The following is a 26,189-nucleotide window of genomic DNA, read 5'->3' on the forward strand; positions in this document are numbered from 1 at the left end:
GCCAGGCTTGGACTCATTTGCAAGTGCACAGGGAATTGTCCATTTGCATGTGTTTACGTGTTTATTTTTTATGAAGAGGAGGCAGCAAGATTTTTGTCTACCAAATGAATAGCAAAATAAGTCACTGGTGTTTTCCTTCCATTTAAAAACTTTCAGTCTCAGATAATGGCAATAAAGTGAAATAAATCTGTGAAAATAAAATGGAAAGACAAATGTTGAATCATTACAATATCATATGTACAGGAAATAATTTATATTTGTATGTTAAAATCAATATATAATTTAGTAAAATAAAAATTTTTATTTTTATTTGGGCATTATGAGAGAATTCGAGCACTGAGCAAACAAATAGACTCTTAATTCACAATGGATAGATGATGATGCAATAACTTTCTACTTTATGGCACAGTCACTGCTACCTTATTCATCATCTGATGTTGATTGTGCCTCCTTCCCCTCTGTTCCTTTTAGTAGGAGAATATAAAATCTACCACTCACAAGACCCTTTTCATATACACATCTATATCAGGCTATTATCGAGTCAAGTAATAGATTTTGAAAAATTTGGTCTCTGGCAGTATTAGGCTTATGTATAAATGTGCACAAATACATTAGTTTTTCCTTTTAACTTTAAAGCCACAGTAGTTCAGATAATCATCACATTATCAGTTATAGTTCACAAGGAATCATTGAATGCAGAAAATGAAAAATTATGTTTTAAGTTTAGAATTTTCTTTTTACAGAAGCGAGATTTTTGAATAATGCAAATGGTATTTAAAATGTTGTATATGATGCTAAGCAGTCTTCAACTCTGTGACAGGATGATACTTATATTTTTCTTGAAATTATAATGTATAAAAATATTCACTTGTGGTTGAAAAGTTTATCTCCATCAACTCTATTCTTCTGCTAGATTTTAAAGTACCTAATAAAATGACTGCATTTTATATATTCATATATATATGAATTTTGATAAAATAAAAATATTTTCTAAACTTTAAAATATTTTATATTGTTTATATATTTTAGATATTGTAGCCTTTCTGTATACTATTTTTATTTACCTTCTTCACAGGAAAGGCAGCCATCTTTTATGGTTTCCAACCTGTTGGCTATTTACCAGTTTCTTATAAATCTCTGATTTTAGAAAACGAGGGAATGAATCCTTGGCCATGAGACTATAAATTAATTTCTGAGCCTCATCAAAGCATTTTGGAGTTGGTTCAGCAATATTCTTTGAGATGAGGTCTCTGGTACTGAAGTCGATGTTAATCTGTAGAAAACAAAGTTGCAAATCATTACATGAGATTATTCAAAGCATTTATGGTTTATCAGGATGCTAGGCATACTTATTGCTGATTTTTTTTCAACCAGAAAGATTTTTGATGGAAAATAGCAGCAAGGTCATGCATTTATTTTTTGACATGATGAACATATTCTTGGTTTTAAAATGTATACTAGTTTGAGACATTGACATAAACATTGGCATTGACAGAAACATCTAAAGCTGACTTTTTAAAAAGTCAAAAATGCTTTTTAAAAAGGCAAAATGAAAATTCAATCAAAACACATTACAATTTGAAGTATATTTTTTTCATACCAGCTTATTTTTCTAATACATTGATCTTAATTCCAAATGTGTACAACACAAGATTAACTATAATATTCTTGATTGGTTTTTACCATTCTCGCTATACTTAGCAATCTTTGTTGGTTCCCAAGGCATTGCTTTCTATTCCAAAGCTTTCTATTTGACAAGTAAAACAGATTATACCTTTTCCTCACTGCCATCCTACCTTTTGTAGATCAAAATGCATTTATGTTTAATTATACAGAGAGAGACAGAGACAAAGACAGAGAAACACACAGAGAGAACAACAATAACAACAACAGCAACAAGAAGACAGCAAGAAAACAAAACATGTTCCCAGTAGACCCTAAATACATTGGAATAAACTATTCACCCCCAAACTGCTAAAATGCAAACCAACTTCTTCAGCAGATACTTGCTCATCTCTATCCATATTCCAGGATATTTGAGCAGCAAAAATTTTATTCAGGGCAACTGAATTAAACTAAAATTATTTATGATGTCTAAAATATATTTGAATCCTAATATTATAAGCTCCCCAAAGGCAGGTACTGTATCTCATGTATCATCATTTCTAGTACTTAACTGAATATTTACCACATAATAAGAAATCAATAGATATTTATGGAATAAAATGAGAACATCTCAGAAGATAATGTGAGAGTTGATAAAGTGCTACAATTTGGGGTTTTGGTAAAAGAAAACTCATAAACATCACTTATGCAGTATTGAAGTGAAACTAAATGATAGGTAGACTGAGCTTCAATTAAATCCAATTCAGCTCCTAAACTTGCTGTGTGTATATGAAAATCTGTAGTTTCAATTTCTAAGGCATAAAAGTGAATAGCAATAGCTCTTATCGTAAAGGGTTTTATTTGTTAATGAATAAATATTATAGAATATTTTATTGAATACTATGTTAGAGAGAAAATAATAAAAAATAATTATTAGAAAGGAATAATCAAAAGTGCATGATTAGTTCTCATATAATTTCCTTTAGTGAGGATTTGAGATATTCACTGATTCCAGATACAGCTATAATTCTATAGTTTTGATTATTCTTTGGCCCTTCCTCAAAGTTCCAGATAAAATGTGGAAACTTCCTTAAATCTCCCCAAACCTGGAATCAGTTTCCCCTTCATAAAAGAGGAGACATGCCCATTCAAATCTATCCTCTACCACTGATGTCTTGGTAACCTTGGGAGATGGACGTGGAGAAGGCGAGTTTCTGTTTCCTTACTTTAGTCTATTAATGGCCTGAGTCAGATGATGTCACTGCAGGGAGATACACTGATTAGTTAGACTGAATCAGATGATGTGTCTGACACATCATCTTGATTGATTGATTGATTCTCCCAAATGATTGGGGTATTCACTATGTGCCATATAATGTCTTTATTTTGAGGAATGACATCCGATGAAATAAAATCTGTCATAGTTAAAACTGAACAATAAAAAGTCAGATACTTAAGAATTTGGAGAAAGATTTCTAACAGATAAACAGTGCAGAACCCAGGCACAACAAAGATTTTAAGTTCTAAAGAGCAACTTACCTGGATGGCTGGGGTGTAATATGCAAGAAAAGAAACCCAAGTTCTGAGAAGCGTGAGTGAGATTTGAAGTGAGGGGTCAGCCAGGTCTAGTATGCCATATGTGCTGTGATAAGAAATTTAAACTTCTTTGTAGTAGAATGAATGACCAGTGACTACTATCAGGAACATGTCTTCTTTTGTGAATATCCATGTTAACTTGTTATATAATATATAATACAATGTATAATATGATATTGTGATTATGATATATGTCTTAAGTTATATGGATAAGTAAATATAAGCTGTCATTCATTTCTTCACTCAGATATGTAGAAATTCTTAAACAGCATCATTAGTGATGTATCTTCCCCTAATGATATGTGGAACAACTTAACCTATTATGTTTAGACATTCTCTAGAAGAGGTTTGACTGACAGTAGAATTAATTGGTGCCTATTGTATAGTCATGTGTACTGTTATTACATCACCAGTATCAACACCTTCATTATCATCATCGCGATCGTCATGATCATAACCATGTCTTACTTAGACATTCATGTTCTTTGTGTTACCCTTGTCTTTTGTTCTATGTCCGCTCTGCAGCCAACAGCTTTACTATTGAGATGAAACTCCTCTGCTTCTACTTACACTTTGTGTTCTTACAAAATTAGAAAATTCCCAGCATAGACTTTATGTTTAGCTTCTTGTGAACACGTCTTTCTCATTTTCCCACTTAACTAAATCACTTATTTCATGTAAGGCTTTAACGAAAATTTTTGTGCTTAAGGCTAGATTCAAGTAACATTTTTTTTTTCCTTCTGAGATTTTGAATAGATCAAAAAAAAAAGTTTACAACCTTACAAAAGTTTTCTGTCGCAGAAAAATCTGTCAGATATTTTCGTTTTTTGCATTCCTCACAAAGCTAAGGACCCAATAAATACATACTGTATTTATTGTATTGTATTGTATTTATTGAAGAGATTATTTTATATTTATTCAAAATAATCCAAAATTTAAAAAGAATTACGTTTAAACACATTAATATTAGTATCAAAATGTATCCACTGCTGACTTTCTTGCTTTTCTTCCAAGGAATTGCCACCCTCAGCTACTGATACCTCAAAGATGAGCTCATCTTTGTTCCCAGTAGATAGTCAGTAGTTTTATGAAGATGTGTCTTGGCAATTCAGTTTAATATCAGTGACAAAAATATCACACCCACATGTTTATATAAACGTCATTATTTTTCTTCAACTTGTTCAGTCTTGACACACAGGAATCATCCCTGACAATATTTTCTTCTCTGATCATGTATGTGTGTTTCTGTGTAAATTGTGCCTTTGATCCTGGAGCCTCACAGTAATTATTTTCATTTTCAGTCTCTTGTCTACAGCTTAGCTTTAACTACTTAATCTCTCCTTCCTCTGTGGTATTTCTTATAAAATCTTTTCCTCTCAACCCTGTGGACTGTACTACTGTATCAGTTTCACCCAAGTACTCTTTGTTATATGAATATTTACCTAGAATTCCATTAAATTTCTGTGTTATGTGTGTCAAACATCCCGTTCTGACATCTGAGTCCCACCCTCTGTGTTTTCAGCATCTTGATTGTCCCTGGTGGGACCTCCAGACACGTGGTTATCCTCTCTGTTCCCAGTGCATCTCACACACACTTGTTTTCCCACCTAAACTTCTCCTGACTTGGGTGTTGTATCCCATATACAACATTTTTCCCTGTATTTTTTAATTAGTAACAAGTATTCCCCAAGAAGCTTTCCTATGTCACAAAAAAAAGTTTCTGTCATTTTCTTATTATTATGTGTAATTTTGATCTAGAAGTCTTTTTTTAAAATTTATTTATTTTATGTATATGAGTGTCCTATCTGCATTTACACCTGCCAGAAGAGAGAATCAGTTCACATTATAGATGGTTGTGAGCCATCATGTGGTTGCTGGGAATTGAACACATGACCTTTGGAAGAGCAAACAGTGCTCTTAACCACTGAGCCATCTCTCCAGCCCCTGATATAGAAGTCTTATGGAATTAGGTTCATACTTAAACAGATTTGGGTATAAAAAGTTTTAGTTAAGTGTTTAATTTTGATTATCTGAGAAAGGAGATTTGTTATGACACACGAATTCAACAATTCAGAGGATGGAATTAACCGGTCTTGTATTAACCATCTTTTCCATTTTTTTTCTAATTATTCTTTTTTTTTTTTTTACAGATTTCAAAAAAAAAAAAAAAATCAGCAGAGTGGTTACTCATTTCCAGCATTCTGTGCTCTCATTTCTTTCTAGTTTTATTTTCCTTAGCAATTCTGTCTTTTCCAATGATGAAAATGTTTACTAATGGATTCAATTTTAAAATAATATGCAAGAATTTAAAAGATGATTTCAAATATGGAAATAATTACAAGTGAAATATTAATAGTGATGTTCTAATTGTTAATGTAAACCTTTTGTGTTAAGTCTTATGTAAGATGATCACAGTTATTTTCCTCATTGTTTAGAAAAATTTATCATATATTTAAAAGCTATCCATTCTATATACACTATTTCCAGAGTTTAAGTCATTTAGGGTATTTAATGAGCAGTTGTATAGATCTGGGCTAGAATCTGAGGATACCAAGGAAATCATGATGAAAAATCAATTAGAAGAACAGACTTTGAGAAGTAATCCAAAAGAAAAACTTTGTTTTCTAGAAATGTGTCTCCTTCAAGATGGTGAGAGTTGAAACTGGCCTTTGAAGTATTATTGTGAGTGAGAATTGTGAAATCTGGAGCATGCCTGTGGGAAGACTCACTGAAAGAACCCTGTTGGGCTTCAAGCAGGGAAAGGAAAGAGCTGGGTGAATTAAGTAGGTGATAGAACCTGTAACACTAAATCACTCTTTTATGTATCATGAGAACAATTAAGAGAATTTTAGTAAGGTAATACTGTGAACGTGGACTTAAATAATCACTGATTCAGAGTGGACTGAATAGCATGGTCTGAAAATGAGGAAGATGATCTACAAACCTAATCAGATTTGTGAGCAGTAGGTGGTGGATTAGGGAGCGATGCTCCAGGGACAGAGTGTGTATTTTCCAAACACATATAGTAGATTTAGCAAAAAGGACTTATTACCCAGTCATTATGACCTTAGAGCATGTCTTAAGAGCGGGGAGCAGCCTTACTAGGCCACAGAGGAACACAATGCAGCCAGTCCTTATGAGACCTGATAGGCTATTTCAGAGGGAAGGGGAGGAAAACCTCCTCTATCAGTGGACTTGGGGAAGGGGCATCATGGGAGGAGATGAGGGAGGGAGGATGGGTTGGAGGGAATGAGAGAAGGGGCTACAGCTGGGATACAAAGTGAATAAATGGAAATTAATAAAAATTTTAAAAATGGCTGGGTTTGAGGAACATTCTAAAGAATGATAGAAGATGCTGATTAGAAAATGCGCTGTGAGAAAAAGAAGAATGAAGAAATAATTTAGAATGATCTAGTCACAACTAGAAATGCCATTATCTGAGATTTTAAAGATATCAGTAGATAAGTTTTAAATGGAAACCAGCACTCTCTTTTCATTTTCATATGTATATTAAATTATTATATGTTATTAACAATATACATATTGTTTGTTTATATCAAAGTAAATGTAGAACAGTTTATATTAATAACATAAATAAACATTCATTTTTGTTTGTATAGATACTCTTCATTTCAGGTACTTTGAGAAACAGTATCTTATTTGCTTATATTTCAAAAGGTTTTCTTCAATGACTCAGACTGTTACACTGCCAATCTAAGAAAGCAGGACACAAGATTCTTGTTCTCACAAAAGGAGAGTTGAGATGTAATCATAACCATTTTCAGGCTTTGGTTAGCTGAAAATAAGTGTAAACCAAATTCTGTTTTTATTTTCCTACACCCGAATTTTGAAATCCTTTTAAGTTTCAGCAAATTATTTTCACACGAAGAATATATTTTCAGTGTACCTGTTGACTTCCTCTTTTGACTCTAAACTGTGCTTTATATATTTTAAAATATATTTTTAAATGGAATTTGAATGAATCCGTTTTGCTCTCACATTAAAGTTATGTGGCCTTTCCTCATTTAGAATGTACGGTGTAGTAGGAGACTGTCATTAAGCACAGGATGTAAGCGTGCAGAAATAAAATACCTTACAAAACATGACCATGTAGCATCTTGGACCTCATTCACAACTGTGCTTACAAACTAGTACTTAAATCAAAGCCATCTGTAATCATGTTTTTCGTTTCTTAATTCTATTTAATTACCACTAGCACTTCTTGTATTAATTCATTTTTGGCATCATTAAAGGCAAATGAAATCCTGAAATATATTTTCAAGGGCTGCGATTAGAGAAAACATAGCCTTTTGCAGCATCTACAAGGAATCTGTGCCTTCTCAAGACTCTACTCGCTTGTTATCAGAGGCTTTCCTGACAGAAATAGATGACATAAGTTAGGAGGCATTGCTAACACATTAAATTGGGCTAGAGAAAGGAAGGGAATAGAATTAAAAAGCACCTTGATTAATTAGACACATAGTCAAAGCAAAGATGGAATTGAATAAGAACCAGATGCCTCTTCTGCTTCTGTGGGAAAAGGCGCTGACACACGTAAAATCCTGATGCGCACAGATTTCTAAATATACATGCTGGGGCTTGATGTTGTTAGTGCAGCTGGGAGGGAGTCAGACTGATAGCTTCCTGTCGCCAGCATTAGCCTGGTTGTCCCAGGTTAAAAGGTACAGACTACAGGGAAGATTAAAGAATATGAGGTTTGTGTGTTTAGTTTGAAATGCATAAATTGTCGCTTTGAACAAATGTACAATTGAAAGACAAATTCCTGGCAGCCTTTGCCTCCTAACGCCATATTTAAACCTGGACTGTATAGCCTCAGATGTCATACACATTAGAGAAAGTATGAGAAGAAAAATGAGATATTTCGTAGAAAAGAAAATAGATTTTTTGTGTGTGTGTGACTATTTATGTTTTCTTCTGCCTTTGGAAGAAATATCAAGGCTTTCAGGCTATGTCATAAAAACTTAAAAACAAGTAGTAGATCTAGACAAGAAATTTGAAACCATGCTGATCCTCGTAGCTGGGAGGCCCATTTTTTTTTTTTTTTTAAATCATGGGTCATTTTTTTTCTGCTGTTTGTGGATGCTAGTAACATTTCTCTGAGGCAATGAATGAACGTGCTGATGGAACAAGGCAGTCCACATAAAAGCCCTCCACAGCTATTTCAGCTTCTTTAGTTATCATTCTCTCTGTTTCTCTCTCTACCCTTCATCTATCTGTCTATATATCTATCATCATCTAATGCTTCTGACACTCTTTTTCTTTAAGAGGTGCCTTAAAGTGAATATAGATTAAATGATAGTGCAGAACTCAAGGTGATTTGGAAGGTGCAGTGGCATTTTTGACACCCTGCCACACTACCCCCTAGCTGCTGTCACCACATAGGTAACTTTCTTTATGTTTGGATAGTCCTTTCCTTGACTCTAGATTATTCACTCTTCTCTCTCTTCTTCTTACCTTCTTGTTCTACTTATTTACACCTCTTCTCAAATCATGGTCCAGGTTTACTAATTACTATTTCTGATACATATAGTCTGATCTTCTAGAGTCAGAGTTTCCCATCAAATAGTTTCCTCTTACTTTATATTTTTCCATCATAATGCTTGTAAAATCTGTAATTCTTTAAATCCCAAGCCTTCTCCTTCAAAAATGGGTGGCTCATTAACTGAAGAATCAATAATGTCTCTTTTCTTAAATGTTGAAATAGTGTGTAGCATACATACAACACACACACAACTCTCAGTGAGTAAATAAAATGGAAGGCAACTAAGAAATGAACAAAACCCAATATATTTGGAGATAACTATAGTTGGGAATGAACTGTTATCATAATTGCTAAATAAAAATAATTATCAAAATGACTTTAACACACTGGATAATTGATAGTAAATGATATTTCAATATTGATAAAGAATGGAAAATACAAAGTATTATTACAGTAACAGAGGGAAATACATCTGCACACCTGTATTCATAGGCTCCTCTTTACCAACAAATGATATGCTTATTTATTCACCCACTTCAGTTTCAAACTAACTTTATTTAAAATAAAGAAAAATTTAATGCCTTGTGTTGAACTCATGATGTCTGTCCAGATATAATGAACTTTCATTTGTTTTACACTTAATTTTTTATTTTAAGCCACTTTTTAAATTAAAAACTGGAGAAAACTTATATTAAATTCCTCATTCTTTTCATTCTTTTCAGGTAAATGTAGTTCTTACCCTTCATTAAAGGAACTTTTTTTGTCGTAATGAGACCCACAAACGGTAAAAACGAGGAGAATAAGTAACTGTGGAGTTCTTACTCCTTCCTGGTGCATCCTAAGCTCAGGGCACAGTGGAGATGAGGAATAAAGATTGTAAGAGTCAGAGCGAAGGACAGCTGCTGCATGATGGTGCCTTCTCAGCACGGCAGGGAAGTTGCATCCAAAGACAACACTGGCTGACATGCCAACATGGATGGGGCAAATTTCACAAGGAACCGCCCTTTGATGAGGAAAGACAGGCAGTTAGTGGTTGTTAAAAATTAATTAGTTTTCTCTGGGGATGTGACCCCGTGAGATAATCTGAGCTCATGTGGTCAGCCTTAAATACATGTGCATATGAGCAACACTAAAGATTCTTAGTAGAATGTGTATATATGTAAAAATAATGACTAAAGAACAGCTTATGAATTTAAGAGAGAGCATTGAGGCAAGAGGGGAGCAAAAGAGAAGAAAGGAGGTAGAAATTATGTAAATACAGTAGTCATATACGAAGTTCACTCAAAAATTTAAAAAATAAAAGAAAATATAATAATTAAATAAAGAAAGAAACTGTTGCCTTGGTTGGTGATAAAATCAAACTGAGCTTGGATGTTTTTATTTTTTTATTCTTTCAGTTAGTTCAAATGAAAGCATTCATGTCTTATGAATGCTCATTAATCCCTCAGATAGAAGGCTGTACCTCTGAAAGTATGTAAATTATAGACATTATATTGTCGTTTCTCTGCACAGCTTTCTAATCTCACAGAATGAGGGTGACCTTCTGATTACTAGTAATGGTGGGTATAACAGTGGACTTGATATTGCTGTTATTTTTTAAAAAATATTTCTGTGTTGTATTTTATGTGTATGAGTATCTTGTTTCCATCTCTGTGAACTACATCAAGCTTGGTGTCTGTGGATGTCAGAAGAAGAGTCTTAGTACCTGGAACTATAGTAACAAAGGATGTTGTGAGCTAGAGTAATACAGTTGGGTGCTGGGAACCAAACTCAGATCCTCTCCAAGAGCAACAAATTTGTCTTCCTGCTGAGTCAACTCTCCTCCAAATAATTTCCTTCCTAATGACATATAAGACCATTGATGAAAAATGAAGATAATTTTAATTGTTTTTCTAAGACAGTTTCTGAAAACGAATCAATATTTTGACTTTAAAAATATTTAAACATATGACATTAATGGTCCATACTGAAATATGAATAGGTACAATATTGAGAATTAAGTTTTCTTCATAGCTCTCATGCACTTCTCATCTACATTAGTTTAATGTGAAAGAAAAAATGTCTAAAATATTCAGAATGTCTTCCTCAAAATAGCTGGGTCATATATTTTTCTTCATGAAACACTTTCCCTTTAGCCCATCAAGCTGGGATTCCTACAATGAGTTTCTCCTTTGAATGGGGGATGGTGATTTGTTAGCATATTTTTACAATGTATGTTAATATTTACCTTGTCAAACCCTTAAAAATCTGTCCTTCCATCTTCACAGAAATCTGCAAGTGACTGTTTTTAATACTTTAAACTTTAACTCCTCACTTTTGTACATGCTTACAGATTAAAATATCTTAAAACCTTTCTCAAATGGTATAATTGCTAACAATAATGTCTCATTTAATCACCATTTTCATCTGCTTTATTTACGTATGTCATTTTCCTGTTTTAGATGAGGAAAGTGAATCCCAGGGGTTAAAAGGCTGCACAACAAAAAAGAGGCAGTGCATTTGGCTCCAAATTGAGATATATCTAAACATTAGATTTTGTGCTGTGTCATAGTATCTCATGGTTAAAGGGGGAACCAGAAGGAAGATGATACTATAAAAGAGAGGGCACAAAATGCCGTTGAGATGATTAAATCTGTCATAGAAACTTGAAAGGCAGGTATTTGTGTGAATTCTTTGCCTGTGAGGACGGTATCTTGATGACCATACGATGTCAGATTACAGACAAGGGTCCGTAATTAAGTTTAGTACAGTCTAGATGCAATCAATTGAAATTGATTAAGTCAGTAGCAATTTTACAGCTGAAGAAATAAAGACATGAGCATTCGAAAGCAAGACTTAGCAGACACCTAGACAACAGGACTGCCCACTGTTCTTCAGCTTACAACTTTCTACCAAGGAAACTGGTCATAATCTAATTCTTTATTAGAGTCAGTTACACAGCTTCAGCTGAATAGAATAAAGGAGAATAGTCTCCCATGAAGTTGTCTGACTAATTTTCTCTTTATGAAAATCACTGTATCTTCTACCATACTTATAAAACGTATCACGTAGTCTCATCCAGTTTGCCTACCAGGTGAGTCTGAAATCTTTCTATTACCTCTTTATCTCCAACAATGGAGACAAATATCTCAGGCTGTTCCCCATCCTCCTGCAGACATTAGCAAAATCAAAATACATGCAGTTTCTGAAAATAACTCAGTGCTTTCTACTGCAGAGCTAACAATATGTCTTCACTCTGAAATATTCTAGCTTCATTTGCTCTTTTTATAAAATTAGACTTATTTTTTATGACCTGTCTCTTTAAATGGTGAATCACTCTGGAATTTTATTTTATTTTATGCCTTTCTATGTGGTTATAATCTCTATTCTCTAATATGGCAGTAATTAACTTTGAGTATGTTTTATTATTAAATGTTCTCAGTTATTTGTGGAGTATTGTGAGAAGTCAATCTCTCCTCCTATCTTCTTGAACTTATTATGTAAACCAAGACTCAAAAATTCTGTTTAATAAATAAACCTACTAGTAGATATGTTATTGTTCTATGTAATTGGAAGACAATAAATATTGAGGCATTTGTATTAAGGAAAGAGTGGTTATATATGTACACACACAATGATAATAATGTGCATTTTATCGTGTTTAATTGTATACTTTGGAGTAATTTTGAAACAATATAACTATTATTTGGAAAGGAACCATGATTTGCATTTCCCTCATGACTAAGAACTTAGAGCATTTCTTTGCCATTCAGTATTCCTCTACTGAGAATTCTCTGTTTAGCTCCGTACCCCATTTTTTAAATTAAATTTTATTTCATTAATTACACTTTATTCACTTTGTACCCCCCATCAACCCCTCCCTCCTCCCCTCCTGTTCCCACCTTCCCTTCCCCTTCTTCACGCATGCCCCTCCCCAAGTCCACTGATAAGGGAGGTCCTCCTCTCCTTCCTTCTGATCTTAGTCTATCAGATCACATCAGGAGTGGCTGCATTGTCATCTTCTGTTGCCTGGTAAGGCTGCTCCCCCCTCAGGGGGGAGGTGATCAAAGAGCAGGCCAATCAGATTATATCAGAGGCAGTCCCTCTTCCCATTACTATGTAACCCACTTGGACACTAAACTGCCATGGGCTACATGTGTGCAGGGGTTCTAGGTTATCTCCATGCCTGGTACTTGTCATTTTTAAAACCTGGATTACTCCATTTGTTGCTGTTTAACTTCCTGAGTTCATTATATATGCTGGATATTAACCCTCTGTCAGATAAAGGGCTGGTGAAGATCCTTTCCTAGTCTGTAGGCTGTTGTTTTGTTCTGATGACAGTGTCCTTTGCTAAATGACCCTGAGATTTCATCTTACACCCATCAAAATGGCTAAGATCAAAAACTCAAATGACAATACATGCTGGGGAGGATGTGGAGAAAGGGGAACCCTCCTCCATTGCCAGTGGGAGTGCAAACTTATACAACCACTTTAGTATCAATGTGGTGCTTTCTCAGAAAATTAGGAATAGTGCTACCTCAAAATCCAGCTATATCACTCCTAGGCATATATCCAAAAGATGCTCAAGTACACAACAAGGACATTTGTTCAACCATGTTTGTAGCAGCTTTACTCGTAATAGCTAGAATCTGGAAACAACCCAGATGTCCCTCAATGGAGGAATGGATACAGAAATTGTGGTACATTTACACAATCTAATATTACTCAGCGATTAAAAACAAGGAAATCATGAATTTTGCAGACAAATGGTGGGAACTAGAAAAAACCTTCCAAGTGAGTTATCTCAAAAGTAGAAAGACATACATGGTATATATTCACTTATGAGTGGATATTAGACATATAATATAGGATAAACATACTAAAACCTGTACACCTAAAGGATTAAGCAAAAGAAAATGGGATGGACATTGGAAGAGGGAGAAAACAGGGAACAGGACAGGAGTCTACCACAGAGGGCCTCTGGGGGATTGGTGGGGATGAGAGAGAAGACTACACCTGGGATACAAAATGAATAAATTGTAATTAATAAAAAAATAATAAATTAATTAAAAAAGAAAACATTCTTGTCTAAAAAAAGGCACGATGAATTTATTTATATTTTCTTTACTTAAAATTAATTAGATGGGTAAAAATATTAAAAGCTATAGAAGTTTTATATACTAAAAACGCAATTGCATTACTTAGCTAAATTATAACTGAGGATGTTTATTTTATAAGGAAAGGTTAAGAAAATAAACAGAATTGTTTTGTCAAAATTGTTAATTATGACTTTGAGTTCAGCTACATTGTTGTACATTTTCATTTTTTATTTTATTTTATGTCTCTGGATGTTTTTCCCTGTATGTGTGGATATGCATCTCATGTGTGCCTGGACCCCTTGGATGCCAGCATATTGTGGCCTGTCTTGTGGGTGCCGGGAATTGAACCCGGGTCGTCTGTAATAGCACTGCTTGTACCTAACTGCCGAGCTACCTCTTCCGTCTCTCAGCTGTGGTTTTAAGACTATTTTTTTATTAGTTTTTTTTCATGATGTTTACTAATGTTATCTTAAAGTAGCCATTGCTAATTAGATTTGTAAGGAAGAAAAAACACTGCCTATCAAACACTGCCTAAAATACATTTTTTTAGGGTTGCTCTCAAAACCTTTCAGGAAATGGCACATTAATCAACTTGACAAATCATACATACTACAATTCCAATTTTCCAGAATTATTTATTGATTTTTAGGTGGTGACTTGGAAATGACTGTTGAAGTATCTCCACAGGAGTTGAAGTTCTCTTCTACCCCCTGTGAATTGCGAGCTTCACTTCAGTGGTTCTGGTGTCTGTTCGTGTTATACCAAACTAGTAGCTGCAGTAATTAATGTCCATCTAAAAGTTGAACTTCCTATAACTCTGTGTCCTAGATTTTATCAATGTATTTGCACTCTATTTAACTTATAAGACCACCCCTTTTCTCTCAGCAAAATCCTGATGCCGGGTCAGAAAATACAGCAGCTGTTAGGGATGCTTGTATCATTATCTTGTCTCTGTAGCAAAGATCACTGGTGCTAGGAGTGAAGTTTTTGCTATTGCTAGTTTAATGCAGTTTTCCATTTGCCCATTACTTATGCCTTAAAGCTTTTTGCTTCATGTCACATATTTTCAAGGCATCTTTATAAACTTTAACATGTAAAATGTTTGAATACCAGTTAAAATTAATTATATTAATTATATTATAATTATTATAAGTAGATAGTTAGATGGTAACAGACCTGGAAACCAATGCCTGGCCTCCACACACACAAAGCTGAGTGAATCTATACGTACACATGCATGCCTGTGAGTAAGCACATGCATGCACAATAATTATTAAAAATAAACGGTGTCAAGAGATATTATCAGAGTAATTCTGTATTTCCCATTGAGATACTTTGTATTTTGAAGATTTTTAAGTTGCACATGAGGATTTACTTCCTAAATCCCTCTGCCTCATTTTTTACTAAAAACTTCATACCCCTGTTTGGAACGCAGGACATTACACTCTATAAGGTAGACTTCTAAGACAGTAAAAAATGAAAACTGGTTGCATTCCCCTGGATAGATGGTTTTCTTTCAGCTCTAATTATTTTAAAAATACGCTAGTGTTGAATGTATCGTGTATTTGGGTCTACTTACAGTTTCTAGCTATAAAAAAAAGTGATTAGCTCTCTCTTTAGATAGAATTCCCTCTGTCTCTCACTGTAAACAGGATACAGGTTCACTGCTCTCAGAGACTTCACTCACCTCTTTTGGTGCATCGGCTACAATGAATTCAGAGTAAATCATCTTAGCTTTGGTAGCAATCTTTTCTCTACTTTCTGTTTTCTTGAAGTCTTCACAGGCAAGCCAGAACTCAACATTTTCTTCACTAAATTCTGATTTTAGAAATGTTCGGAAAGCGTCCAAACCAGCTACAAAATATTTAAGAAAGCTTTGCATCATCTATAATAGTAAGATCACATCATCTGTAAGATAGTAACATTCCCCAAATAAATCCATTGTATCAAATGAGCACTGGCAAATATTTATCTTGCAGCCACATGTAATATTTATGTATTAGTTACAAATTAGAAGACATAGTTTTTATGAGTAATCATGGGTCTAAATATTTTTTATTTATATTTTGAAATGACCTTCAGTTATCATAAATCCCTATATTTTCTATTTTTAGATCTAATGATTCAGAGAATGTATTGACGAGTACTAGAAAAAAAAGGAGCCGTGTGCTAATTTGCTGCTTAGCTCAAATAAATTATGTTATATTAACCAAGGTAAGAATATATTTCTTTGCTGTAAGCTTTTGAGACATAATTTGAAGCCAAGGGAATATGCCAAGTTGGTTTGGGCTCAAAGGAGAAGAGCAATGCTAACCTTAATTGGTTTGTAGTAAGTATATTGTCTTTAAACTAAGAAAGTAACTGGCAAGAAATATGGGGGTTGAGTGTTTATTCTCTCTTTTTAGGACAATCTTAATTCTGAAAAACAAAACAAACAAATGAACAAAAACAAAAACAAAAACAGGGCTTTTTCCCAATGTTGCTTTAGGCACTGCACTCAATGTGAGATGCCTCATATTTCCTGTCATTGTCAGGATTTCTTGTGAGCCTGCATTCCTCTTGCAACTTTGGAGAAGGGACTACACAGGAGCCCCGCTCATCTGTAGGCTCATTTCTTTTTACTTGGCTTGGATATTGATTTATAGAAAAATAACAACCCCGTTTTCAACTTTATGATTACTCGTTATCAAACATTCATTCAAACGAACACGCAGCACAATTTCTTGCTTTGAAGACATTTAAGTTTCTGAATTGTTGCGTAGACTTCTATTTTCTGTAGTCCTCATCAAAATATGCTTGTAGAATTCTTTTTTTAAATACACTCAGCTAATTAAAAAAGGGTGATTCTTGCTCATTGTTTTGAGATAAGTGTAGTTGAGAGTATGGCTGGAGCTATGTACCATATTAGAAAGATTGTTTTCAGTTCTCCTGTTTTGATTATACTGTTCGAATATCTTAAAGTCGTGATATTTAGTTCTGCAGTTTGCATGCTTGCTTGTACATGAGGCTTATGTCACATAAGGAACATGTCCTTCAGGGCTTTGTCACTCAAGTATTTGCCTTCTGAAATACTGGTGGTTTTCTCTTCCAGCTCCTGCAAGGGTCACATTGCAGGTGCCAGAGCACCTGTCTTCCTACTGCAGGTGAAGAGAGTTACCCCATCTTGTCTAGTATTCTGGAAGAAGTAAGTCTATGAAAATTTGGGGGATTGAAAGATTGACTACAAAAAAAAAAAAAAAAAAGAAAATATGAAAGAAATGGGAAATGTCAAATTTGTATATATTGCTTCCAGATGGGAAACAAAAGTGAAATTTAGAAGGAAAAGTAAAACAGAGCTTTCTAGAACAAAATCTCAAGTGTCTAAAACACTGAAAAAAAGTGGCATGACATTTTTCTCACGTGAAGCAATGTAAAAATGAGAATTCATTGTAAAATCTGCCATGTACTAATTAAAATTCTTAGAATAAATGTTAGCTAGGATGGTTGTCATTAGTGATTTAAAATTATTAACCAAATGGGATTAAATTAACTGTGTAGTAAACTTATCTGCCACAAGTTTAGATTTTAAGTTTTGTAGTAAAAGGTAAATTTTTTCTGAAAGAATCTAAACCATGATGCAGTTTTGAAGTCCAAACGTTCAAGATAAAGTATCCCATTAATAAAGAAGGAGTAATTCTATTCTTGTCTGACAATATTTTGTGTGTCATTAGGGCATATCAAGTTTTTCTCCTCAACGGTTATGTGAATGTATCCTAGAAAGATGAACGTTAGAAAAAAAAAGATGACCGTGTTTTCTGCTGCTCCTCAGTTTCTAGGAAGGCCTACAGTCAACAAAACATTCCTTCCACCCCTTAATTTGAACTCAAGGCTCACAATAAACAATTAGCCCTGGGGACATGAGGCTCTGCCCTGTATTCAGTATTTCATTGACTCTACTGTTCTAGACATACTGTAAAACATTCCAAATGAGTCTGGACTTACACACTGCATGCAATCAAGTTATAGAATGGCATCGTCTGTTTAGAAGTCACAGAGGACATTAGATGGAGTAGGCAGACTTTAGGAATTGAAAGCTACCAGGAAAGCCAAGTCTATCTAGAGGCAAAGTTAGTAAAAAAGTTAGTTTAAGTAGTTTGCTAGTCAATTACATATTTGAAGGGTTACAAATTAAGTGTACTACTCTACTTTGGTATATATTAAAGCCATATCATCTAGCTATTTATGTAGATGAAGCTATGGCTTTGGTCTTTTATAGGAGTATTAAATAAATGCCCAGAAAGTGTTTGTATGAGTGCTGTGGTCTCCATCTCGAGGCCCTCCTCAGCTCTGTTGTATATGGTTGTTATACAGGAATCATTTCCTTTGAAGTGGAGGAGCCATGCACATGACAAGGAGTAGAGGGATTCTAAGAGAGACTTTCCAAACTTGATTTGTTCCCTTGGTTGCACACTGAAGAACACAAGATACTTCCCATTCTAACTTAGAAAAAAAAACTGTTTCATATCCATAACATTTTTAACGAATGTCTTTAGTTATACTTAAGATGGTAAGTGGATTGTTTCACATACTGCTTTAAGACTTAGTCAATAAAGATAAAATATTCTAAGTATTTTAATGCACTTAATTCAATCTAACTTTAAGTATGAACAAACATCATTGCAGAATGTGCCATTATTCATTTATTTTAAGCTTTTATGATAATTAATTTAAAACAGAAATGTCATTTGGTGAACACAATGAATACTATACATATATTCTATCTTATCTCTATAATCCCACATTTTCTTCTCTGGATGATTTCGCTGTACTGTGAGGCAGGTTGTTCAAAAAATAAGCAGAAATTTTGGAAAACTTTGTAACTATTTTGTGTACAAAGTTTTATGTCAATATCAAAACGTTTTGTATATAATTGGTCACAATTGCTATATTGAACCATGCTCTTATATATAAACACACATTAATTAAAAAAAATCAAATGCTTTGTAGTCACTCAAAATGATGACTAGTTGAAATTTACTTATACCTTTCTATTTTAGCTCATGATATTGAGAAAGTAGTTAATTTACATTTTTGTTTTTGAAAAGCTGCATATTTCTTTTTGTACCAATGGCAGTGATCAAATACATCAAACTGTAGACTAAGAAAATGGAAGGTCCTTGCTTGATTATCATTTATAATTAATTTTCCCTTGTATTCATATTGGAACTTTTGACAAACTTAATTTATGCTTAAACTAAATTTATTTTGACTTTGGCCCATGAATTTTTATACAGATCAATATCATATTTAAAGAAATATTTGTCATTTTCAAGGTTTAATGAATTATATTTAATTATCATCTTTAAAATGCACTATTGCTTGGCTCTTACCTTGGTTAGCTAAGAGTGAATCCATGTTTTCAGACCATGCCAATGTTTCCGTAGCTGGAGACCTGTAGAAACAGCATCTACCCTTGACAATAGCATTGTGATCTTTTTCTTTGATAACTTATAGTAATACTTGAACTGAAGGTATCTTTTTAATTACGACATTAAAATGAGCCATTGATGAAACAGCAAAATGTCAAAAAAACTCACATAGTGTTTTTTCAGTGTGGGATGTCATATCAACATAAAGTGAAATACAATACATTAGGAAATTATTTATTAATTTAGCCAATACAGAAATAAACCCACACACCTATGGAAACTTAATTTTTGACATTATATTAATATTTGCAGATAATGAAATTATATTAATGGCACGAGAGATATAGTGGTTCTATGAAGCTATTATACATTTTTTGGACTATATTACCAATTATGTGTAGGTTTGTTCTATTTAAAAGTTTATCTGATAGCAATCAAAATTAATCAATGATTTTTCATAGCATATACATATTACCTATTTAATAATTATGAATGTTTAGAAAGTGTAGAGAACCTTTAAGGATTTCAATGTAATGATATGGAAGATGTTTGATTTTAGATTTTGCTGTGTTTACCTTACTCTGAATCAGATTTTATCTCTCTTTAGGCTGATAGACTAGTTCTGGACTGATTTATTTAAATGTAGGAGTCTGTTCAGAGGGTGTGATATATTTTTTCCATAGTAGTAAAAAATTTATGGATTGAAGTTTTCTGAAGAAGGTATACTTTGGGGAATATTATATCAAATCAGAAATTAGCTTTAAGATGTAAGTTTTGTGAGACACAAATATACCATCTATTATTCCTCTTAACAGATCAAGATCCTGATGAAACAAGCCCCTATCCACAGGAAGCCACTCCAGGCCAAAGAGTTCGATTATGTAGTTCTGATGTACAAAAGGGAAAGGGGTTAGATAACTAAATCTTACATTAAAATAGTTGACAATAAAATGGAGAGTCTCACATCCAGCTGTCCTTATAAATGTTGCATTGCATGTCATACTGTTGCATTGCATATTGATAACGCCAACTTTGCTTTTGTGAAGTGCTTGCTATGCTTTTATTTTTATGGTGTATTGTTTGTAATTTACTGCAGCTTTTATATGTTTTTTAAAGGGTTGAGTGAGTTTCCCACTGTTTTAATACGAGTTGTATTTTTTATCTAATAAGAAGATTGAGGAGAGGCTACTAGTAATTCATTTTGCTTTCTTTTCTTACTGTCTTTTTTTTGGTCTCAAATTTCTTTTTTGAGTGATGGACCCTTGACCTCCATGTTTTCTTTAAATTAGTAACATTTGAGGGTACACACTGTCTAGGAGACTTTTGTCATAGTGTGTACCATTGAAATGGACATATAAAATATTTGCATTGTTTTGTTTTCATTATTCATAAATTAAATGATAGTCTTAGTCCTAGATTTAATTTTACACTGTCGTGCTTTTGTGGATTTGTGCATTTACACCTTGTTTGTTTGTTTGTTTTTTTTACTAAGATTATGTTAAATTGCATTGCTTTCATACTAAGTTTTGTCAGAATTCTAAAATTATTATAAAAGTCATTTGCATGAAACAGTCTTTGCAAACTGAAATGTGGCAGTTGATATAATATTTTAAGAATACTAAACTTGGTAACTGTGGAGTATATGCTAATGCACAGGGCAGAGAGGACATCCTTTTGAGTGAGAAGTGGCCGTCAGGTAAAACACTGAGAATCAGTAAGTCCATTCTGGTTTAAAAGTCCACTTCTCCAATCATATGTAGATTCTTTAATAACAGGTAGAAGTAGTTATCTTCTAGCACCCAGAGAGTGTGGCTAGGCCAAAAATTTAATGATTAAAATCTAGACAATAATAAATAAATAATAAACAAAATAAATAAATAATAAATAAAACCAGTGATGAATAGAAGATGTGGCTTTCAGGATGCTGGGAGAGTACAATGAAAAAAGCTTTTTAAAGTGTAGGTAAATATTTCAGGTTTAACACCCTACAGTGCCATGGGGAAAGAAAGGAGAGACAGAGTGTTACAGCATGCCTGGAGAACAACTGAACAGCAGGACCGTAGGAAAAACGCCCTTTTGGTTGAGCCAGGAGTTGAAGTAACAGCCAATGAAACGTCCCATGAAGACCCTTTTGGGTGTAAAAGGTCTGAGCATGCAGATGTGTCAGTCAGTGACCTTTCCTATTGTTTGCGTCGTTGTGTAAAAACAGGAAAACCAGAAAAAAATAGTCTGGAATCTGGTCTGGAACTGTAAACAAAAGGAAGAACAATATTTTGAATTACAGAGATGTATTTCAGTGCTCTGTATTCTGTAGACATGCACATAGAATATTGGACACCCTACAATTAGGGTTGCTGGAGTGTTCCACTATAAATTCAGGTCAAGAAATGTTGACTCTTCTCTAAACGGGGAAGCTCCTTTTTAGCTCTCAGAAGGGATAGCCCCCATGGCTTGCAAAGATGCCTGGAATGCTCACTTTTCTGACCTACTTCTTCCCCATGAGATTCAGTTTTTAATATTTATTACACTATCATAGCTTGAAGAAGTGGAGCGCTTCCTTTTCAGAAATTAGGTACAGTGTAACTCTTTTAAGAAACAGCCTCTCTTAACTACTAATTTTTTTTTAAATTTAGGTTTTCTATGTATTTTTATTCTTCTTTGGAAGTATAAGTTTTGGTATTGATAAATGAAGTAAAAGCTAATATGGACAAGAACACGAAAGTGAACAACCGTGCTTTGATGTTTATAATACACTCTGCGTGTCGCATACTAGTTAACTTGACAATAACGGTATGCTGAATTCCCCTGATACCAATGAGGGAATGGATCATCAGTGCTTGTACACCGTCACAAAGAGAGTAGAGGGTGGAGCTGACATTTAGCACAAGCCTGCTTGAGACCCTAGCTCTCTTCAAACTTCTTCCCTAAAGGCCCACGTCAACACATGGAACACATGCAGTAGTTACCCTGTAGTGGAATGTCACATAAGTCACCTAGATGCCTTATATAGAGTTAGGTCGTGGCATTTCATTCCTCAGCACAAAGTTTATGCAATTCATTCTTAAAGCTTTTGAAGTATAAAATAAACGCAGAAAATATCTTAGGTTAGACATGCACAGGAATTACACTCATGTGTTTTATAAAATTCAGCTATGGAAACATCAATAAATTTCACCCATCAAGTGAAAATTAGAGAATAAGTAATTTAAAGCTATACAGGCTTCATTAATTGTTTAGCTTATGTGTTACCTAAAATAAATGGTCAATACTTCATTCCCTCATTATTATTTTTCTGCTTTTCATTTTATTTGTGTTTTAATTATAACCTTAATGGAGGTGTATGTGGCTCTTTCCTTTATGCATGTGTGAGAGTGTGTGAGTGTGATTGTGTGTTTGTGTGTGTGTAAGAGAGAGAGAGAGAACTTTATAATCAGAGTAACTTTCCATGTGTGTATGGTTTGCCAGAAAATTCACTGTGTATCTGGAGCCAAAATTGCACTTAGTATTTCATGGGGTTTTGGCTGATTTCCTGTCTGTTTTCTTCATTAAGCAAGTGCCATCAAGGCTGGCAGTACCCATATTATATGTCCAGAGAAGAGCCGGACCAGATGGGAACTGCGTGAAAGCTACCAGTTATCTTGCTAATTGTGCCAGCTAGAACCAGTTGTATTGCATTAAAAAATGTGGAATCCAACAACTTAGCTGTTCACACTCAATTAGCAGTGTGCTGGAGAATGGAAAATTCAAGCAAGGAGTTCACGTGCCTGAGGAAGTGACAGCTGCTTCCTTACCCAGCACTTAATATCCATGTAAAAGTTTCTTAATAAGTACTGTGATAGTGGATTTTTTTTTTTTACAGAGATCATCTTTTGTATCTTTAACTTACTATTTAGAAAAACATGATAAAAAAAGAGGTCAACTTTGTATTTATTTAATGTTCTTTATCCAGCCAACAGAAAATTTAGAGGCAAAGCAAAACACACATTTTTGACATATTTTAGAAAGAAAAAAAAAGCATCAATAAAGACCCCAAAAGTTAGTATGAACAATTACATTTTTATCATCAATGAAAGTAGCAAGTCGTATAGACCACTGAAGGCTCAAGTGGTTCATTCATACATCGTCTGAGATAAAGAGAGCTTTAAACGTCAACTCACTTCACTGGCATTTTGCGTCCCACTGTCTGCCTGTCACAGATGATGCAGCTTTTCTCTCTGACTGATCTTCAAGCTGAAGGTAACATGACAGCAGGAACATGACAATTAGTATGCAAATACCTGTCACGGGGTTACAAGTTGGCATTTTTTAAGTCATGCTAGTCTCAGTTCTTATGATTTTGTTAAGTTTTCTCTGGTCAAAACATTTTAGCTTCTAAAGAACAAATAATTCTTTGAATAAATGTGACATTTCTCTGAGTCAGGCAAAAAAGATAAGTATTCCATTAGAATAATAATTCTGCTTGTTTACTTGCTAAGTTTCATAGGCATTCATGGCTATCACAACTAGTATTTTCAAGAAGTTCAATATATAATATTACAACATGTGCTTAATAATTACCTTTAGGCCTGCATTATGTCTAAAGATTATTCATTTTCCTTTATTCTTTGATTTTGTGAGGTAGGCTCTACCTTTTAGCATACCTAAACAGCTACTTAAGTTTAAATTTTTTACTGACATACAAAAATTTTCTAGCAAATGCATTATACAGTTGCTTGCAATTTGTTTAGCTGCCTATGTAATAATGACATAATTTTCTCTAATATTTTAAAGCATGAATTTTATTTAATTAATGCCCATCTATCTTAATCCAACACTGATAATTAAAATAATAATACCAATATACTTATTGAAATAAAGTCCATGTGCTGGTGTTTTAGTAAATGATGTTTGGTAATCTAATGTTTTATCAAGCTTTGACAGTCACAATGGTAAAAATAGGCCCTTTTTTAACTGGGAGTTGAAACATCTTTCTTTGGTTGCTCTTCAAATATTTCTAGTATTTGAATGACCCTAGAATACTGAGACTAATGGAAGTAGAAACGATGACCTAAACTATCAGGGTATCATTAAGCAATGAAATCATCAATTAATTCAGTTCATTTTCTTAGTTCAAGCATCATTAAGTAATGTTTTTATGATATGCAAAAACTGAATCATTAAACATGTTTTGACTTTGTTTTGTTGGAAAGGGCTAATACAACACCAAGTTTATAATGTATGTTTGAAGTTAATGTCAATATACTTTGTTAGAAAACAAATTTAAATTTTAGACGTGTTCTTTGTGAAGTCAGTCAAAATATTTAAGAAAGAGGATGCAGAAATAAGCTTATTTTTTCGTTGAAACCAAGACGAAATTGAAATTCATGCTTTGAGCTCAATGAAATTATTTGTGTTCTCATAAATCCTACAAATCACAATCACTATTTATTTAATTTTGACTTTCTGTTCTCTTTTAAAAGCTTCTGTTCATTAATCAAGAAAAAAATAAAAACAAATTTTATTTATCAATATGAAGATCCATACTGAACTGCTTGTGGAAGTGTGGGAGGAAGGATAGAGGGAGTCGGGGGGGATCAAGGACACCATAAGACTAACTACAGAGTAAACTAACCTTGGCCCATGGGCACTCAAAAAGACTGAGCCACCAACCAAAGAGCAGGCACAGGCTGGACCTAGATCCCTTACACACCTTAAAGCAGGTGTGAGGCCTGGTCATATGCTGGTCTCCTAACAATGGGAGTAAGGGCTGTCTCTGACTCTGTTGCCTGCCTTTGGATCCCTTTCCTCCTGCTGGGCTGCCTTGTCTGGCCTCAGTGAGAGAGGATACATTTAACTTTGCTGTAGCTTGAGTTGCCAGAGTGGGTTGGTACCCTTTGGGGAGAAGGAGTATGAGATGGGACTGGGAGGAGAAGAGGGATGAGGCTAGAATAAAGTAAAGTGATGAAAGAAAGAAGGGAGGGAGGAAGGAAGGAAGGAAGGAAGGAAAAGAATGAGCTAAAATAATTTTTGCGATTGCCAAGTTGACCATTAGGAAAACAAAAGAGCAAGCTGAAGGAAGTCGAGGCAGTAGCCATCACCTTGATAGTAGTTTTTTATTTCTGTTATGCTCTTTTAAATTCAAGGGGAAAGAGCGATTTTTTTCATGAAGAACTTTAGAGATTTATGGTAGAAATACAGAAGCAGTTTGTTTGGATTATATACTTACAATTTAAATTTCAGTTTTATAAACTAGAGAGAGAGAGAGAGAGAGAGAGAGAGAGAAAATAATGTTTTCTGGTCTGCCTGAAATGACTGCTATCATGTGCAATTTGTAAAGCAATACGGCAGAGTCAGGCCAGGTTCGAAAATGTTTCAGGGAATAGTTTTAAAGAGTTTGAAATATCTTGAGCACTAGCAATAGTGCTGAAGTGTGTTTCTCAGCTTGGTTGTTTAGAAGTGCAATGCTGGTTCGCGTGTGTAATGCTTAGGAAGTTTTTGGCAGATCACATTACTTTCTAGTAATACCTCCTGGGAACATGGTCGAATACTCGTTCCTATTGTCTACTTGGAGTATCAAGTACTGCCATCAAAGAGACTGCCTCAAGCAACAGAAATAAGATCTATGATAGAAGTAAAAACACTGTATTTTTTAAAAAGTAAAATGAGATTTGCATCTTAATAGATTCAAACATACAAATTAATTAAAATTAATTCCTGGAGTGATAGAAATTAGTAAAATTAAGATTATCGATATAATTATCTAGTCTCACCTTAGGGGGAGACTAAAAACTTTTAACTTTATTTTATAATCTCTTAGTCTCATAATATCTGCTATTAATTGGACTCAAATTTGAAATTTTCCTTACTGTTGCTGAATACTTAATTACACACACACACACACACACACACACACAAACACACACACAGAGTTTATTGTCTCCCTCCTACCCACCCTTCAAATATCTACATTGCCATTTTATAGGTGCAGCATCTGTTTAACTCTTCTCTTGAGGTAACTTT

At 34.0% G+C, this 26,189-nt stretch overlaps 1 protein-coding gene across 1 annotated transcript; it reads right to left on the reverse strand.

The window, feature by feature from the left end:
* Positions 1-52: 52 nt before the first annotated feature.
* On the reverse strand, positions 53-23,358 carry Rgs21 (regulator of G protein signaling 21). Its single transcript, XM_060365048.1, has 5 exons — positions 23,348-23,358; positions 19,152-19,213; positions 15,470-15,636; positions 1,065-1,273; positions 53-187 (listed from the first exon to the last, which is right to left on the reverse strand). Exons 1-4 carry the CDS (start codon positions 23,356-23,358, stop codon positions 1,070-1,072), a joined length of 444 nt encoding a protein of 147 aa, XP_060221031.1. The 3' UTR covers positions 53-187; positions 1,065-1,069.
* Between the last annotated feature and the right edge of the window lie 2,831 nt (positions 23,359-26,189).

The sequence above is a fragment of the Meriones unguiculatus genome, chromosome 11 (genome assembly GCF_030254825.1).
Source record: "Meriones unguiculatus strain TT.TT164.6M chromosome 11, Bangor_MerUng_6.1, whole genome shotgun sequence".
In the NCBI taxonomy this organism is placed as follows: Eukaryota; Metazoa; Chordata; class Mammalia; order Rodentia; family Muridae; genus Meriones; species Meriones unguiculatus.